The following is a 17904-nucleotide window of genomic DNA, read 5'->3' on the forward strand; positions in this document are numbered from 1 at the left end:
ATGGGAATACCATGGCTGGTTTTTGCTCAGCATGCAGTCAGCACTAGACTTTTTGAAAGTAGCAGACATGTTTGCTCTTCTAAAACAGGAAGCCTGCAGCCTCTCTGTCAGCCCTGTCCCACGCGACAGACAGCCTGTCAGCAACTGGCTGTGGTGCGACATCTGGTAAAGTTATTCTCCGTCTCCCCTCAGCTATCCCTCAGCTCTCCCACACTGCCAAAGCAACCTCAGACAAGTGTTAGCAGTGTGGGTCATGACTGAAGGTTTGGTCAGGGAGGATCACCTCACCATCACCACAGTGACCAAAGAAGCATGCCACAAATAGTATACAATCAGAGTATGGATTTCTGGAACTGTTGATCTTAGGTCAGCTTAATTGTAGGACCAGTTCTTACAATTGAGACTAACTTCATCAGCTTCATGAAGGACTCTAACCACAACTATAAAGACTGCACAGTCTACACTCATGCCTTTGCAAAATATATGTTTGCATTATAAAATCCCAAATGTTTTCCCTACAAAATTCTTTGCCATCTCCTCAGCTGTACTTGGTCAGATCTTTGCTAATGATGTCAATTTAGGGTGCAAGTTAAAATATGTTATCTAAATAAAGTTGTTCTTTTATGCAAGAATTACCTGAGTTTTGACATTAGTGTTGTAAATAATGAAGCCCCTTTTAAAAATCTTGAAATAAACAAGTTGTGGGACCTAAAAATGAAGTACCTCAATTCACCCGGTCATGTTCCCATTTGAACATTTTGTAAAAATGTGTCACTCCCACCGAAAACAACTTAAAAAAACACTAACTGTCTAATAAGTGGCATAATAGAAGTCAAGGTATCATGATGTATGCTTGAGACCTTCTTTTCTAGTTCCCCTGTGCTCTCCTGCATCCTGCTGTCATGTTTGTGACTTTGAGTGAGTAAGACTAGAGATGCTGGACCTTCAATGGCCACCGTGGAGTGCATTTCATTGATGACCAATCTGCAGCCGACTTGATGTTTGCAGATGATGGCGCCATCTTTGCTCAAAATGATGCAGAGGCTACAAACATCCTACATGACGTCGCCCAATCTGCTCAACTGTATGTCCTGGAGGTCAGTGCTGGGAAGACCAAAGTCCGTGCAAATTGAACAAGTGCGGGAATTCGAATACCTTGGCTCTCTGGTGCAAGAAAGGAAAGTGCCATCAACAGCGGAAATACACTCAAGAATCAGTCATCCTGCGGCGGCTTTCGCCTCCCTCCGATGGTGCATCTGGAAGAAAACACATGTCACCCTCATTACCAAAATCCACCTGTACCGCACACTGGTATTGCCCATTCTTCTCTATTGATCTGAGTCCTGGGTCATCCTCAAGCACGACCTCAACAAGCTCGAGGTCTTCCAAATGCGCTGTTTGCATCAGATTCTCCAAGTGTCCCTCCGTTAACGTCTCAGCAACAAGTGTGATACAATGTCAGTGTCACCAGCAGCCCTCGATGGAAGAGCTGATCTAGAAGCGATGACTGCAATGGTTTGGCCACGTCTGCAGCATGAGCAACCATCGCCTGCCATGATGGTTCCTCCCACGATGGGTGTGCATCGTTGACCAAGACGGAAACCCTACGACACCCACAGCAACATATTGGCTTCATGGATGACCTCCCCTGCCAACTGCCAGCTAGGGACAAAAGAAGAAGAAGAAAGAAGACAAAAGAAGCCCTATATAGATGTAACTACATGACATGTTTGCCAGTGTTATCCATCCATCCACTTGTCTTTATTCTACTTGGGGTCACTAATGTGCAAAATGAACATCATGTTGTATTTAAAACTTGACACTAGTGGCTGAGACCCTAAAACTGACCAGGAACATGTTTATTGAGGTCATAGAACAAGGCAGCTGGGGGCCATTTTCCCATAGACTTACACAGAATATAAACCTGCACCAGGGTTTAGATGGATGTGCCGTCAGATGTGCCGGAACAATTGTGCTTCATGGCAGCAGTCCCGTCTCACAACTTTGCAGACCTAAATTTTCAGCTTTCAGTGGCTCTTAATGGTTTGGCTCATCAGTGTACGTATTAATTCTTTTTAAATAATCAATGTTCCTTGTTTGCAAAAACATTGCAGATGACTCTAAAAATGCATTCAGTGAACCCTGACTTTTCTTTTGAAGCCTCTACAGTTGTATGCCCTTTGATGGCTCACATAAAGCCTCTGTGCCTTAAAGGAAAACATCAGAAAGAAAAACAACTATCCCCCTTTCTGTACTCGCTCATTCCTCTCTGCTATGCCACAGCTTCTTTGTTGCCCGGATGAATCACGCCCTGAACCTTTTCTCTCTTCAAGATGATTATGTCTGTGTTGTGTAAGAGATGCTCCTTTACCTCTGTTTCCATATGCTCGACACGATCAACAAAAACTGCTAGCTGTGTTCACAGACTTACAGAGACACAGAAGTGTGTTTGAAGGATGGAGGGAGGTTTTGGAGGATTTAGGAATGTTTTATCATCGCTGTGGCCAGGGTCCTGCTGCTCCGAGCCTTGCCAGTGTAATTCTGATACCGATTGGTGTAAACTTGTTGCTGCTTTAGGAGGAAATTGTCAGAAAACAAGATATTCCTTGTCAGTTTGTTTGTGAAGAGAATATTAGGCTTAAAAAAAAATACATAATTCCCTCAAAACACATACCTCTGCAGGAGCCAGATTCAAAGTCAGATGTAATAATGAATGCAATACAAAATTCAATAATGCAAAACTTTTCACTTGTGTTCTCTCCACTGATGTAATGAGCTAGCATTCAGCAGTTAGGTGTCTTTGAGCTGTATGTTTTTTGCCTCGCCGCCTGCATGTTTTGATCTCATCATCTTTTGGCTGATTCGGCACTTTTCTGTCTGACTGTTTGTTCACTTTTTGTCTGTCTCATTTCTATCATGGAGGCAGTGCCAAACAAAACAGGGAACAACATTTTTTTAACCTGTGCTTTCTCAACGCTGTCCTCTTCAGAAAGAACAAAAACAGCTTATTTCACCAGCTTAAACAGTAAAAATTGATATGTTTACTTTGACCTGACAAGAAAACTTCTGCAGCATGGGAAATTCTAACGTTTACAGCTGTTTGTTTCTATCTCCAGCCTACAGTCAAAGTTTATTTCTTTAAACCGTGATCATAATTTTGATTTCATATTTATGTCACGTTGAGGTACAGTTGCAAGTAAAAGTGAACCATTTGGAGTTCTAATAACATAGAGTACTTTTCTACACTATCCGAAAACCTTTCCACTATGAGCCACATTTACATTTTTTGTCAGGACTTTATTCTACAAGAATAAAGCACTGTATCTGTCTTGGATTTACACCTGCGGTTAACCTACTGAGGCACTGGGAGAACCTGCAAACACTCCACAGATCAGGCCGTGCTAACCATGAGATTGTGATCTAACTGCAACATCAGAAACACGCCAGTAACACGATTTTGTGTTTAAGAAAACCTCCCAGAGAAGCTGAATCATTCAAAAGTAAAGAAGAGAGTACATCATTTGTTTTTAAATCTAAAATTGCAAAGAATTGGACGTCTCATTATCTTTGTAATGTAGACATGGTACTCCAGCTTCTTCCCATAATCCAAAAAGATGCATGTTAGGTGTTAGAAGTGCTTGAAGTGTGTGGAATAAAGGGCTGAATGGTTGTAAATGTGACTAGTTTAAAGGGCTTTGAGTGGTGACTAGGACTATAACAGTGCTATACTGACATGTCACAGTGAGACAAACGGGATTCTGTAGTGGAAATCACAGCACAGACTCAGGACCGCCTCTCAAAGCCCTGTTAGTGAGAACAGCTTGTTGCTGCATCCACAAGTTAAAGTTCAAACTCCACTGAAACCCTGATGCCGTCTCTCAGCCAGGTTCATTTAAGAAGTGGAAAGCTTTTCCTGTAGTCTGACCAACTACACTTGAAAATTCTCTTTGGAAATCACAGATCTTAAGCCTGGCATCGATGATAGATTGAAGGCGCACACGGCACTGGCAACTTATGCATCTGTGTGGACCCCATTAGTGCTCAGTAATATATAAAGGTATCAGAGCATCAGCAGCTTGGTGTGGTGGTTATCACTGATGGCTCACAGCTAGAGGGCCCTAGTCTGACTCCACCTTCTGGCTAGGGCCTGTCTGTGTGGGGTTCTTTCTATAGCTGAGTGTTCAAATATCTGCTCGATTTATCAAGACATCACATATTTGCAAAAGTACTCTAACATTTTCGGAGATGCCTGTTACCCACCAGCTGACCGCATAGCTGGACTGGCCATTGGGCATACCGGGTATTTGCCCGGTGGGCCGATGGTGATTTTTCATTTTTATGTTTGTTTGTTTGTTTGATTTTTTAAACGGTATAAACAATGAAAGGTGGTGGATTAGCCAATTGGTCATGGTCAACTCTGGGCTGCACCAATTACAATACATCCGTATTGAGGTGAAAAGGAACGCGATTCGTCCCGTACTTCAGCTAGAATGAAAAAAAGACACAAAGCTGGAGTTATTCTGTTTTTGCTGCACAACTGCCTGTTCTTCTCTCATTCTCTCCCCTCCCTCTCCTGTTGCTACTTCAATCATGAAACTGATCAATGATCAGCTGATCATCTCTCTTGTTTGTTTATCGCCCACTTTGCGCCAGAAAGAGGAAATCAGCGAATGTCGCGCTAAACAACAGCAGCACGTTCAAGTTTGATAAGCTGTTGTTAGAATTTATTTAATATTACTTTCTAGTATCAGCTGATGTTTGCTGGAGCCACAGCTGTAAAAGCTGCTGGTCATGATATCGGTTTGGATATGTGGTGGGAGGAAAACATGAAGGTGATACAAATCATAAATATATACCAACAAGTAGAGCTGGGCGATAGAACAATAACGATATGTATTGCGAAATAACTTTTTCTCCATAGAAAAATTAAACTATTGGACAGACCTCGTCTCTCTTGCTCTCTTAAAAAAAAAAAAGAACAGCCAATCCAAATTAAGTAGCACAGAGCCGAACCAATCACAGCCGCAGCGTCACGTCACGTGACTTGTTACGTACAGCACAAGTGCCAAGCGCACATGTGTATTTGTTTGGGAAGCAGCTAGCTGCCATGCCGCCCCGGTAATGGAGGAAATGAGTGTGCCGACTACAGAAAAATCAAGAGAGCGTGACCGAAGGTTACCGAAGAGAAAACAGATGATGGTTCCAATGCCGGAGAGATTGTCCAACGGAAGGGCCATAGAAGTTCCGTAGTGTGAAGGTATTTCGGCTATTCAGTGTTGGGGAGTAACAGAATACATGTACCGCCATTATGTATTTAAAATACAAAATATGAGTAACTGTATTCCGTTACAGTTACCGTTTAAAAAGGTGGTATTCAAAATACAGTTACTTTGCTGAAATAAAGGGATTACACGGCGGTATTTTCCTGTTTCATATTGTCGGGTCAGGACTGTTTGGGTTTTGTTTGTCCTGTTGTTCCAGGCGGCAGCGTTACGGTTGCCATGGTTACAGGGTGACGCTCTCTCTGTGTGTTTCCTGGGTGAGAGAGCGCCTTTTTGTTGTTGTTGTTGTTGTTGTGCTAAGCTAATAGGCAGAATGCTACAGGCATAGCCCTAAAGAATGTAGCATGATGGGCAGTGTAGTCCGTGCTGCAGGGAGAATGGACTGCCATACCCGTTATGTGTCTGTGAACGCCAGGAGGGAGAAAAAGGAAAAGGACGAGCTGTCATCGAGCAGAAACTGGAGCTGGAAGCATGTAAATATAATAATAACCACTGCAGCCAAGAAGAGTGCCTGACGAGCCCAGTTGTAAGTAAGCTATTAAGACTCGACTGTACACTGTGTTTGTGTTTTCCTCCGGAACAGTTGGAGCAGCCTTTTCAGCCTCTTTGTCTCTCGCTAGCAAAGTTGACCCAGACAACAAAGTAAAGCTATTTTTCGGCTAGCCTGACATATTAGCCAGAGGTCCCTTTACTATGGTTTGGAGCCGCGGACCTTCAGTAATAGTAATAAATCACACAGCAATAGTACACTCATGTAGTTGTAAAAAGCATGATAATATATTAAGTAATCCAAAGTATTCAGAATACATTACCCTCATTGAGTAACGTAACGAAATACGTTACAGAATACATTTTGGGGCATGTATTCTGTAATCTGTAGTGGAATACATTTTAAAAGTAACCTTCCCAACACTGGGCTATTTTGAAGTCTGACAAAAAACAGAGTAGCACGCACTGTAAATTGTGCCGAAAGCAAGTCTGGAAATACAATAAACCGGTGCATGCTCAATCTCTGACTGAAAGCGCTAATTTGTCATTCGGCTTTTGTCAGACTAAAGTTTATATATATATATATATATATATATATATATATATATATATATATATATATATATATATATATATATATATATATATATATATATGAAGAATGTTCAGTTAGCATCTTTATTTTAAAACTGTTTGAAAAGCTAAGCTATACAACAAGGAGAGATTGAGAATTTCCTTTTAGTTCTCAGTTTATTTGATATTGACAAAAGTTTGTCTGTTCTTCTGTAAAACAAACTAAGATTTATTTTTAGAATTAATATTTTGTTTCTAAGTGGAATTGACAATTTAGTAGTCTGTTTTGTTTGTTCTATTTTGAAACTTAAATGCTTTGGCTGCCTTTTGTGTAGTTTGCAATATTTGCCTATTTATCTGAAAAAGTCTCATGTTCCTTAAGTACATCTACCCTGTTGAACTTATTATGGGAAATAAATATTTAAATCAAAACAAGCTACTGATTATTTCACATTTTACTTGTGAGCAACGGCACATTTAAATCTTACAAATATAGTTATTTGGCTTATACCATGATATATATCGTTATCACCTGAAATGAAAAAAACATATCGTGATATGATAAAATCTTATATCGCCCAGTTCTACCAACAAGACAGTGTACATCACTGTCACAACAGCGTTTGTTTTAGTTCAAAGGCTTTATGGTTTTTCCTATAATACCTGGTGGTGTAGTCGGTGATTTTTTTGTCAGTCCAGCCTTGTATATTATGTTTAACTCCAGTGACCACCCGGTCAGCTGGTGGGTAACAGGCATCTCCGAAAACGTTAGAGCAGTTATGCAAATATGTGATGTCTTGATAAATCGAGCAGGTATTTGAAGTTTACACAGCACCATTCTCGCATGAAAATATCTTAAAAGTTTATTTTGTGACCCAGAAAGAGTAATATTTCAAACTCCGCCACTCTGTGTTCCTCCACCACTGCCTCGTTTGAGTTTTGGACGAAATGGATTCTGGGATATTGCATTTCGTCATTTCAAGCTGATTGGAGACCAAAACAGCCAATCAGATTTTTTTGCATCCAAGTCTGTGATTGGCTGGTTTTGTGGCACAAATATAACGGTGTACAGAAAGAGTTGAACGCGCACGGGCAGAAATGTTGAGAGCACAAAGCAACACATTGCGAGCAAGTGCAAATGCAAAAACTGAGCGAGAGGGGCTGCTATTGTGTGTGTGTATGGATGATAGCAAACACTGAAATACATTTTTTGCACGCAGCAATTAATTTTGTTCACTCAATTTTCGCTTTTCTTCGCTCAAAATAAATTTCTCCTCAAAATGCAACACTTGCACCTGCAAATTTTTTTTACGTGCTCTCAAATATTTTTTTACGTGCGCTCAGAATAGTGGCACAAAAATAACGCCATAGCTTTCAACCTTTTGAATTTTTTATCCAGGTTATCTTCAGCAGCAGACTCTCTTTATGTTCTCATTTAAAGAGGGAAACTGATGCATTTGCATTTTCCCCTCCCTGAGCCTGGTTCTGCCGGAGGTTTCTTCCTGTTAAAAGGGAGTTTTTCCTTCCCACTGTCGCCAAAGTGCTTGGTCATAGGGGGTCATAATATTGTTGGGTTTCTCTGTATGTATTATTGTAGGGTCTACCTTAAAATATAAAGCATCTTGTGGCGACAATTGAACTGATTTGAATTTGACTCTTCTTCTGAGCAATATGGTGTGGGAAAATAAAAATAAATAATAAGCCAAAATAAAGGCAAAACTGGGTGAATACTATATATCAGCACAGTAGCTCAGTAAACCTTAACATTTGATTTTCTTTAGACGAATGTTTCTTTTAAAAAGCTTCAAAATTGTTTTCAGATTGGAGGTTTCCAGGTGGATGTTTTGGAACCTTTTGTTTATATTTTTGTTCCTTTAGTGAAGTGAAGTCCCACATTCCCCCTGCCCACAGTAACTTTGCCATTCTCTTTTCCTTGTTTATTTCCTTTTGGAAATAATCTTCCCTCCAAGGGGAATTGGGCAAACCATGTGTAGACTTTAAATTTTGGACGTCTATATATAATCCTGGCACTATTTTTAAAACCAGTTTCCATTGGCTTTGGGTAGTAACCGCTACATCACATTTAGTCCCTGTTTAATAGTTAATTTTTGCACCTATTAGTGAATGTTTAGGTAGCCTGGGGCGTTTTATCCAGTGGTTTTCACTGCTCTCGGGTTTAAAAAAAAAAAAAAAAAAAGATTCCTCTTTTTCAGCTCCTTGGATTTACTCCACGAGTCTGCACTCACTGGCACGAACAGCTGACAGTCTTAGACAAAGCACTGAGTGCTGGAGACAGGGGTTTGGACCTGACACAGGGATGCCAAGAACCACTGCATAGGGAAGAGATATTAAAAGACTGTGTGTGTGTGTGTGTGTGTGTGTGTGTGTGTGTGTGTGTGTGTGTGTGTGTGTGGGGCGAAGAAAATTGAGTGGATTAAAGAAAAAAGCTTCATGTAACTAAAGAGGTGTATGTGTTAAACAGTAGGTTACACATGCTGTGTACTTTGAAGCCTTCCTTTTTTCCTGTCAGTAATAACTGAGGGCTGGATTTCATGAGGGTGGAGAAGGAATATTTAGCGAACATAGGAATGGGGAGATAAGCTTTTTTCTTTCAGTCCTCTGGAAGACTGGGGCAACTTTTTTACGGATTTGGTGCCTTCATAGTAAAGTATTTTTGGAGATTTTGCTGTTTATTTGAGGTGCTAGTGTTCCTTAAGAGTAAAAAATCAAGGGGAAAGAGAGAAGGAAAAGAAAGGCGAAGCACAAGGAATGCTTGTACTGGAGCTGAAGGTGGCATAATTGCTGTTTGTCTGTTTTGGAAGATATGCCGATATCCACCTCTTAGAGACTTCTGATGACGAATTGGAAGGAATCCCAGAGTTTTGTTTGCTGACTTCTCCCGCTCCCACAATTTTTTTTCTTTATTCCTGCTCATATTTCAGAGGCGCCCCTGGATTTAGGAGCACTGGAGAAGGAGGAGGAATAGATAGGCAGGCAGTTTGAAGTGTTGGGCCGAGACACAAGTTTTTGAGAAATTGAAAATTACATAGTAGCTGTATTTTTTGTGTTTTTCTTTTTTTTAGTAGTTGTTTTGACTGAAGCCTTAGCAGATGATTGAGACAAGCTTCAACATGAAAGTAATTTCACTTCCAGTGGCTCAAAGAATAACCGAAGTTCCTCTGCTCTCCCTCCCTCTTGTCTTGCTTTGTGCCATATTTTTGGCGGCAGCAGGCAACCATACGGGAAGAATCAAGGTGGTCTTCACGCCCACTGTCTGCAAACTGACCTGCATAGGTGGCAGGTGTCACAATAACTGTGAGCGGGGAAACACCACCACCATCATCAGTGAGAATGGTCATGCCACAGATACCCTGACAGCACCCAACTTCAGAGTAGGTAAGTGATCCTGGCTTTTGTTGGTTGCGCACATTACCAATCTCGATGGGTGGTATTACTACTAACAAGCCTCAAATCTGGCATATTAGAGCTGCTGGTGGAAAAACGTGTTGTTGACATGAAAATCTTTTGCATTTTATCACCAAGTTCCTTCACAACAGTACACAGGTGTGAAATTATTGTGCCGTAATGAAAAGAGTCTGCTGTATTTTAACATGATTATGCTGATTTTAAGGATGTTAATTTTACTGTCCCTTATGACTCTCATGACAAACGTACATGGTGAACATAGCTAAACAGTCATATATTTTTCTAATGCCGGTTTTTGACTAGCGATGCACAAATCCAAATTTTTCCAGTTTACTGTCTTAAATAATTCTGGTGATTTATTTGTCATTAACTGCTGATGTATGATGTCAAAAAAGAGCAGTTAGACAGTTGATGAGAGTGGCACATTGTCACCAGTACCTTGTCTAACTTTTTGAGTCAGCACTGGACAGATTGCGTTTGCGTCACTAGGTGGAAATATCAACATAAAAGAGCACTGTGCACAGCCTAAGGAGCTTAGAACAAAAGTACTATGCAAATCTAATAATGTTATTTTGCATAATGTAGGATCTTTACCTTACAATAAAAAGTGCCTTGAGGCAACTGCTGTTGTGATTTGGCACTATAAAAATAAAACTGAATTAAATGCACCATAAACGGATAATAACTAACACTATGTCTGAGACATGTCTTGGTATCAACAGAAAGATTTTACAAATCTGAAAGATAGTCAGTATCATATACAGTGCTTCGGGTGCTAGCTGTAACTAACACACCAACAAAAGTTATTTATTGTATCTCCGCTAGAACTGGACCCTTCTACAGCATAGTCAAGTAAAAGCTGCTGAGTGCAGAGAAAGCTGAAACATCAAGTTAATAGTAGATATGGAAGAAACCAATCAGAAAGCAGCCTCAGTCTCATTCAGCCAACTGTGACCAGACAGCAGTTAGCTATATCAGCTGATGATGATAAAAGTTATTTATGAATGGCCAAAAAATGGCAAAATCTGTGATATTAATTGGTGAATGGTTGAAATTAGGTGTACTAAAAGACTGATGTTTTTCATCTTTAGCTTTTCAACTAAATTTAGAGAAAAAATGAAAAGATTTTAAAGTCCATGACTGGCTGACCAGATTTATCCCTGAATAATCTCCATGGGTATCTCATGTTTGGTGGTTTTAATTAAAGCTAAGGACATCTTTTGCGATGTGATCTTGAATTTTGATTTTTGACCACCAACTTTTAAGATATGGATAAGCACATTTACACAGATCATAACAACATTCAACAAAAATCAAACCAAAAGGGAACAGTAAAACCAAAGGTAGGGTTAATGACCTCAAGATTAGTGTAGACAATTAGATTAAAACTGGAGAATGTCATGAACTGCTCCTGTGTAATAGAGCATATGGCATAGGTGTTGTTTCGTGTTTCACAGAGCCAGCAGACTGTGTCTTAACCTGCCTGAGTCTTTACAAGAAGCAGATGAGTGTATCTGGCTGTGACACATGAATAAACATGGGAAGAGTGGAACTCACTGAATTCCTGTCTGACGCAGCTGAACAAATTAGTATGACTGGAGTAACACCAGCTCACGGAAAAAAAGCCTCAGACTGTTAACTGTGAATGACCCGGAAGGATGGGTTTTTTTTGTACTGGGATGGATTAACAGTGATGCCTGAACTCCCTTCTGGCTATTGAATAAATATAACTTTAGGTGAATGTTTCCAGTCTTTGACATTAGTATTGGAGCCAGTAACCAATAACCAAAAAGTGGTAAAAGTGAAAAACTTCAAGAGAGGGTGGGGATGCACTGAAGAGGCTGAAGTGGAGATATAAAGGAGATGAATATTGCTGAAGTAATCCAGTAATCATATGATTGGCTAGCAAACATGTCCATGCGGGCCCACACCGGGTAGCTGTGGATGAACTGTGGGGTTGTTTGGGCAGGCCAAACCTACATTTATCCCACATGGGCCCCAGTTGGGTGTGCCTGCACACAGCTGATAGGGGCCTCTATATAGGTTTTATATAGAGAAAACTCATCTGCTGTAAGACCTATGTCCGGACACTCACTTAGGGCCTGTGTGGGATAAGTGTTGGCTTGCTGTGGAGATACAGAAATTATTTTACTGCTACAATATAACCTGCATTATTAACAGTGCATTAATAATATCCCTTATAGCATTGATATTGTATTAAAGATGTTTATGAAACTTACTGTTATTAACCTTTTACTTACAGGTGCAGCCATAGTCAGTTTATACACATTGCATGATTGTGCTCATTAACAGAGTTGATGCTCAGTCTCAGTTTATTGAAGGTTTTAAGCTTCGCTGAGCGCTATGTCTCAGTTGATATATTGTGGGTGACTTAGAGCATAGAAGGCCGCATACACGCTTACAAACACATATAATCCAGAAACCTGTCAGGCCATAGGCCTGAAGTTCGTTTAGCTTCTAACTGCAGTTTAGTCTACTTGGTAACAGATGACAGGAGAGTAGTTAAGAAAGGTATCAGCCCTCGGAGACCATGTAGGCTTGAAGTTTATTGCCATGTATGGAAGGTGTTAGGGAAAAAGGAACTTACTTGTCTGTTTTTAGCCATTTAAAAATGTATTATTTACTGTAATCGATGTATTAATCTGTAATTGACGCACGAAGGGGCGTAAAACCCTGATGCTATAAAAGTACCCTCAAGTGTATTCTTAGCGGGAGACGTTGTGCTGGTGTGATGTTGTGTACTTCTCCTGCGTGTGTTCAATAAATCATTGTCTGACTGCACTCTTCTGGGCCTCTGTTGGTGTGTTCTATTGCTCAACATTTTCGAGTTCGGGACATTAAATTTGATCTTATCTTGTTGCAAAAGAACTTTGGAAGTGAACTGCAAAAACGACTGTAGACTGACTAGTGGGATAGGATTTGAATTGTGTTTTTGTTTGTTTGTTTGTTTGTTTATTAGGACAGGTGATTCCCTATGGAACCTGTCCTGTCATGTCCTTACATGTCTGACTATGAAGCAAAAGAGCAAGGTTTGTCCTTGGGAGGAGCCTTAAATCACTTGAGGGTTGTGTCAGGAAGAGTATCTGGTGTAATATAATGTGAATAAGGGAGTGGATAAAACTAGCTTTTTTAAAGCAATATTCTACTTCTCACTCAATATCAATTAGTGGTGGTAATACACTACTATGCATGTGTGGGCACATGTGGGTCCCACACATAGAATCTGGGCATATTGTGGGTATGCTGTCTCTGCCTACTGTGATCAGACCACACTATGGGCACCACTTCCCACCATAGGATTGAAAGAAATGAGAGTTAACGTGGCAGCTAACTTGCATGATTTCTTATATGTTAAAAAGGCATCCATCAAAATTGGTTTTCTAAAAAAAACATCTGCAGTTGCTAAATCTTTCAACGATTTTAGAGTTGTCACACTCCATTTGCCTCTCTTGAATGACCAAGCTCCTCATCCTATCTCATTCTTTCGGGCACTACCTGCAGCTTGTGGCTGTAGTTATGGGTTTGAATGCAGATCAAACAGTAAATCAACAGCTTCACTTTCATGCCCAGCTCTCACCACAGCAGACCAGTATAGCATCCACAGTACTGTAACTACTGCACCAGTCCATCTGTCACTTTCCCACTCCACTCAACATTACTGTGCATACCATGGCACCAGCAATGCATTTTTAATACGCACCATTTGCTGTTTTGTTTGATAAAATTGCCATTTTTGGCAACCAGAAGTGTGCCTATTTAGTTGAGAATGGTGGCGTGCTCAGTTATCATGTAATGTGAGTAAACTTGGTTAGGATGATGCATTGCATAGAAACTAATATTGGCTACCTAATGCTAAATACACGGGCCAATAAAAAAGTAGAACTTCACACACCAAAACTGCACAGGTAATTGCATTAAAAATGCTCCAAAAGGCACCACCAGGCACAAACATGTTTACTGCCGTAACATTTGCTATGAGCTCACATGCTTGTCCAAGCTTGCTTCGTCCTCCCCTTAAAGTTCAAGCGCTTCCTTTCTCTGTGTTTCTCATTCCAGCAACAGTGTGCAGGCCAGAGTCTAGATGAAAGTTACTTGCACACCATAGTGAGCTTCAAGAACTGAGACCAAATAAATCATGCTCATCTTGTTTATCATACTTACCTCATGAGATAGGTGGTGAGGGACGAGCGCTGATTCCCTAAACTGTGGATGTGTTTATACTCATTATTGGCCAGTCAACTGAGATCTCATGTCCAGAAGATGCAACTTGATGATGCATTTATCAGTAAGTTTCATGTAAACAGAGGAAAATAGAAACTTTAAAGCTCTACAAAGTTTAAACATCTCCTGTCATTTTGGATTCTCTTGTGTTCTGGAGAATTTATTACCTCTTTAAAATAATCCTAGTGGAATAAACTTTATTTTCAGTCAAATGCTATCTGGTTATAAGTTAGCTGCCTCAGGACTTTTCACAAGCTAATCAGCAGAAAAATGTTCACTGGGACATCAGCCCAGTCTATCATCCATCTGTGTGAATGTCTCAGCCTCACTGGCTGCAGTTCATGGTTCTTCTCTGTCACTCTCTCTATAGTAATAATATTGTACATAGAAATGATGTAAATAATTTGTGCTTTTATTTTTCCATCCACTGGGGCTACACACTAATTATTGTGGTGATGAAGGTTTAAAACATTTGCGGTAGGCCAGTCTTGTTACTGCAGTGTCACAGCGTTGTGGTTACAGCACATAAAGGCGTTGATAAGATTTGCTAAATGATTTATAAAATGATGAAATGCAGATTTAAACAGTTTGATTTGAACATTTTGTAGGTGAGAATGTGGACACCAAGCTCATGGCAGCAATTTGATAGGCTGACAAAAGTCCAGCTGAGATGACCACATTTACTCAGGGCCTTCATGATGTGATGTACTGTTTATAAGGTTGGAGAAACCTGCAATCAGCTGAGACTGAAGAAGTCACTTGGATGAGTGACGAAATGAAATAATTCTGAACATGTGCAACAATAATCAAAGATTGCAACATTTAGAACGTTTGTAACTGCGACACGAAGCTCTCTGGTAAATATCAAGCATTTGATGTGTTGCTTCCACCTACAGCTGATCACAGAGGGATGAACATATTGACTCGTTGCAAGAGTAACGCGTATTACAACACTCAAATTCATTCACCTCTTTAGAAGAATCCATTCTTTTATAATTTTTTTAATAGAGGCAGACTGTATGGTTTGATGCTTGGTTTTATACACCTGTTGCACTGGGACAGAAAACACCAAAACACAAAGATTAAGAGGTGAGGTTAGTCCATGTAATCAATTTTTTAGCCCTAATGTGGTCAATTTAGCAAATATTGGAAAATTAGTGATTTGTGGCAAACGTTAGATAAAAGCTACTTGGGGTTTGGTGATAGACAACAGTATTCAGGCAATAACGTCATAGCAAACAGCAGGATATGTTTTTAAAAAAATCTCTGGTTCAGTCTTTTCAATGTGTATCCCATTTGGCCCACTGCAGTCCCTGGAGAGTGGAATTAAGTGGTGTTTTTCCAGCTCCTCTGGCATATTTTCTCCCAGGTGAGTCCAGTTTCTTGCCAAGTGCTGAGAGCTTTCTGGCCCTCAGCTTCTGCTTCCCTTTATTAAAGGTGCCTGTGGCTGCCAGCTCATTTGTTGCAGTCCAGACAACATCAAATCATTTACAGTTGGATTTAAGAAAAATAAAGTTTTGGTGTGAGTGTGAGTGTGGAAGGCAAAGCAGCAGGGCCTAAAGGAGAAATACAGGTGTACCAGTTTCTGGTGAGGAAAGTAGCTTTCATTTTCTTTCAGCATTACTTTCATTTTATATGCAATGAATCCTGCATAAACAGTCTACACACTTACATTTTTTGTTCTTCAGGCTATGCACATTCTCACATTCAGTTTTAAATGAAATAACTGGTACCACATGTTAGCAAGTCTCAGCTTTAATTTAATTTCACTTTTCATTTTCAAGTCAGTTTAGCTATTCTTAGCTAGTCCATCCATCCGTCCAACCATCCGTTTCCACATGTCCAAGTCACAATCATGGTTGAGCTGGAGCCTATCCCAGTTGTTATATTGTGAGGCAGTACACCCTGGATGGATGGACAGTCTGCCAAAGGGTTAACACAGAGTTCACGTCCAGTTTAGAATCACCAGTTAACCTGACACCATGCATGTCCAGTTGAAGGAGGCTGCAATAACTGGAGAGACCACATAGACACAATCTTTCTAAGGCACAAGAAGACAAATCTTTGAAGAAGTGCTCCCTAGCACAAACTCTTTATAATTGAAACCATCTGACAGAAGCAGGTGATTTTCAGAAGTGTGCAAACATCATGCACTCTGCACAGGCACTGCTCCTTTCCAAAACCAAATATGACACAGACTGTCTCCCTAAATGTGAAGGTGCCACTTGGAACAGTGCTGGGACACAATCCTCCAGGAGTTTAATTGTCTTTCATTTATCAGTACAGATATCATTCATGTTTTTATTGTCTTATCCTTCACACAGTCACATGGTTATTACAGAGTGGTTATTGTCCAAAGTGCGCACAGTTTTATCATCAATCACATATGTATGAACAGAAGCGACATCTCCAGAGTTATTATGGGGAGTTTTTCAGCAGAAGTGTTTCTGATTCTGGACAAAGACTCTTAGAACATTCATCAGCTTTTGGAATCCGTGCCTCCTCTTTCCTTTTCTCTACTTGCAGTCACATCAGCTGAAAACCTGTGTTTTCCAGAAGACTCTGTAAAAACCTCTGGCTTCACACTTTGAAATTTCATCCTGGAAAACTACTTTTGTGTGTATAGCAGCAGGGTTGTGGCAGCTGAGGGATCTTCATGAAATTCATCATCAGTCCTAAATTTTCTGGGGATGCTAACTGGATATTCAGTGTTTTGACCTTTTGAACTTTTGTTATTTTTGTCCCTAGGCTCTGCTTTGCATGAGGACACTGTCAGAGACAAATTGTTTGAGTAATATCAGGAGCTGAGTTCTTAGAATGTTAAAAATATTTTAAAAATATATAAAAAATATTTTGACTGTGGTGCTTTAAGTACCCAGTTGATATCCTTCCATGGACTCAACTGTCAAATACCACATAAAGCATGCTCTGCAAGCTGTTTACTTTGCAAACCCCCTTCATTCCAACTCCTCTTTTTTTTGTACTGACTCTAATATATTATTTGCTGTCATACCCTTTTCTGGGGGGTCTGGGAGTCCTGCTGGATGTCCATGTTTGTATTTTGAAGTGTGGAAAGGTGTGCTCCCTGCTCAATATAACAAAAAATATAAATCACTGCAAGTGGAAATAATGATCTTTTGACTATAGTGATCTTAGCTAAATCTGCCATTTACAGAAACTGAAAGCTGGAGCGAATAGCCTCTTTAATATTCACTTTGTTGACTTCTGTGGAGAGGGTATGTATACAGTACATGTGTTGTGCTAAATGGAATTCCTTTGAAAGTGAATAATCTTTTAAGAACACAGGCAATGAGACTCAGGTTTACTATATAAAACCCCAACACTAAGAGTGACTGTCCTATTATCTCAGCTGAGTATAAAAAATGGAGAACAGGAAAAACAGAGGTCTTAGATCTCAACATTTAATTTTCAAAGAGGTGCTTTTGAAAATCACAGTGTGTGCACACTTGCTGGTGCTCATTCTGCACATAAGAATTATCCTTCCTTCTCGAAATGATAATTTTTGGTTTATGATGTCTTGAGTCTTCTGCAGTTCTCACTCTAATAATAACATTAAATCCAGCAGGTTATCTGCTGAGGTCTGAGAACACATTTTTGAATTTTGGTCTTGCAGTTTCTTCTTTCCCAAGCTTTTCCATTTGGGTATACCAAATCTGCATTATTTATATGCCAGCAGGTGGCAACTACACTGTCTCCAGTTAGAAGTGGAGTTTATGGGAATAGCAGCTAGTTAAGTATAGGCTGTTTATTTTGTTAAATATAATCATATTTAGAGTAACAAACAAAATGTTTCATCAAACAGTGATGACTCCCTGTATTTACAGTACCTCGACTGTGGAAGGTAGTAAGCCTTTATTTGAAACAGGTTTGT

At 40.0% G+C, this 17904-nt stretch overlaps 1 protein-coding gene across 5 annotated transcripts in view; it reads left to right on the forward strand.

Moving 5' to 3' along the window:
- Nucleotides 1-17904, forward strand: part of ltbp1 (latent transforming growth factor beta binding protein 1) — a 125781-nt gene that overhangs the window by 51872 nt on the left and 56005 nt on the right. For 4 of the 5 annotated variants that reach the window (XM_063490931.1, XM_063490934.1, XM_063490935.1 and 1 more), the window contains exon 5: nucleotides 9573-9740. In XM_063490931.1, coding sequence (XP_063347001.1) covers nucleotides 9573-9740 — 168 coding nt within the window. The remainder of the gene's footprint in view (nucleotides 1-9572; nucleotides 9741-17904) is intronic. The other variant, XM_063490932.1, reaches the window with a different exon arrangement.

The sequence above is a fragment of the Pelmatolapia mariae genome, linkage group LG13, assembly GCF_036321145.2.
Source record: "Pelmatolapia mariae isolate MD_Pm_ZW linkage group LG13, Pm_UMD_F_2, whole genome shotgun sequence".
In the NCBI taxonomy this organism is placed as follows: domain Eukaryota; kingdom Metazoa; phylum Chordata; class Actinopteri; order Cichliformes; family Cichlidae; genus Pelmatolapia; species Pelmatolapia mariae.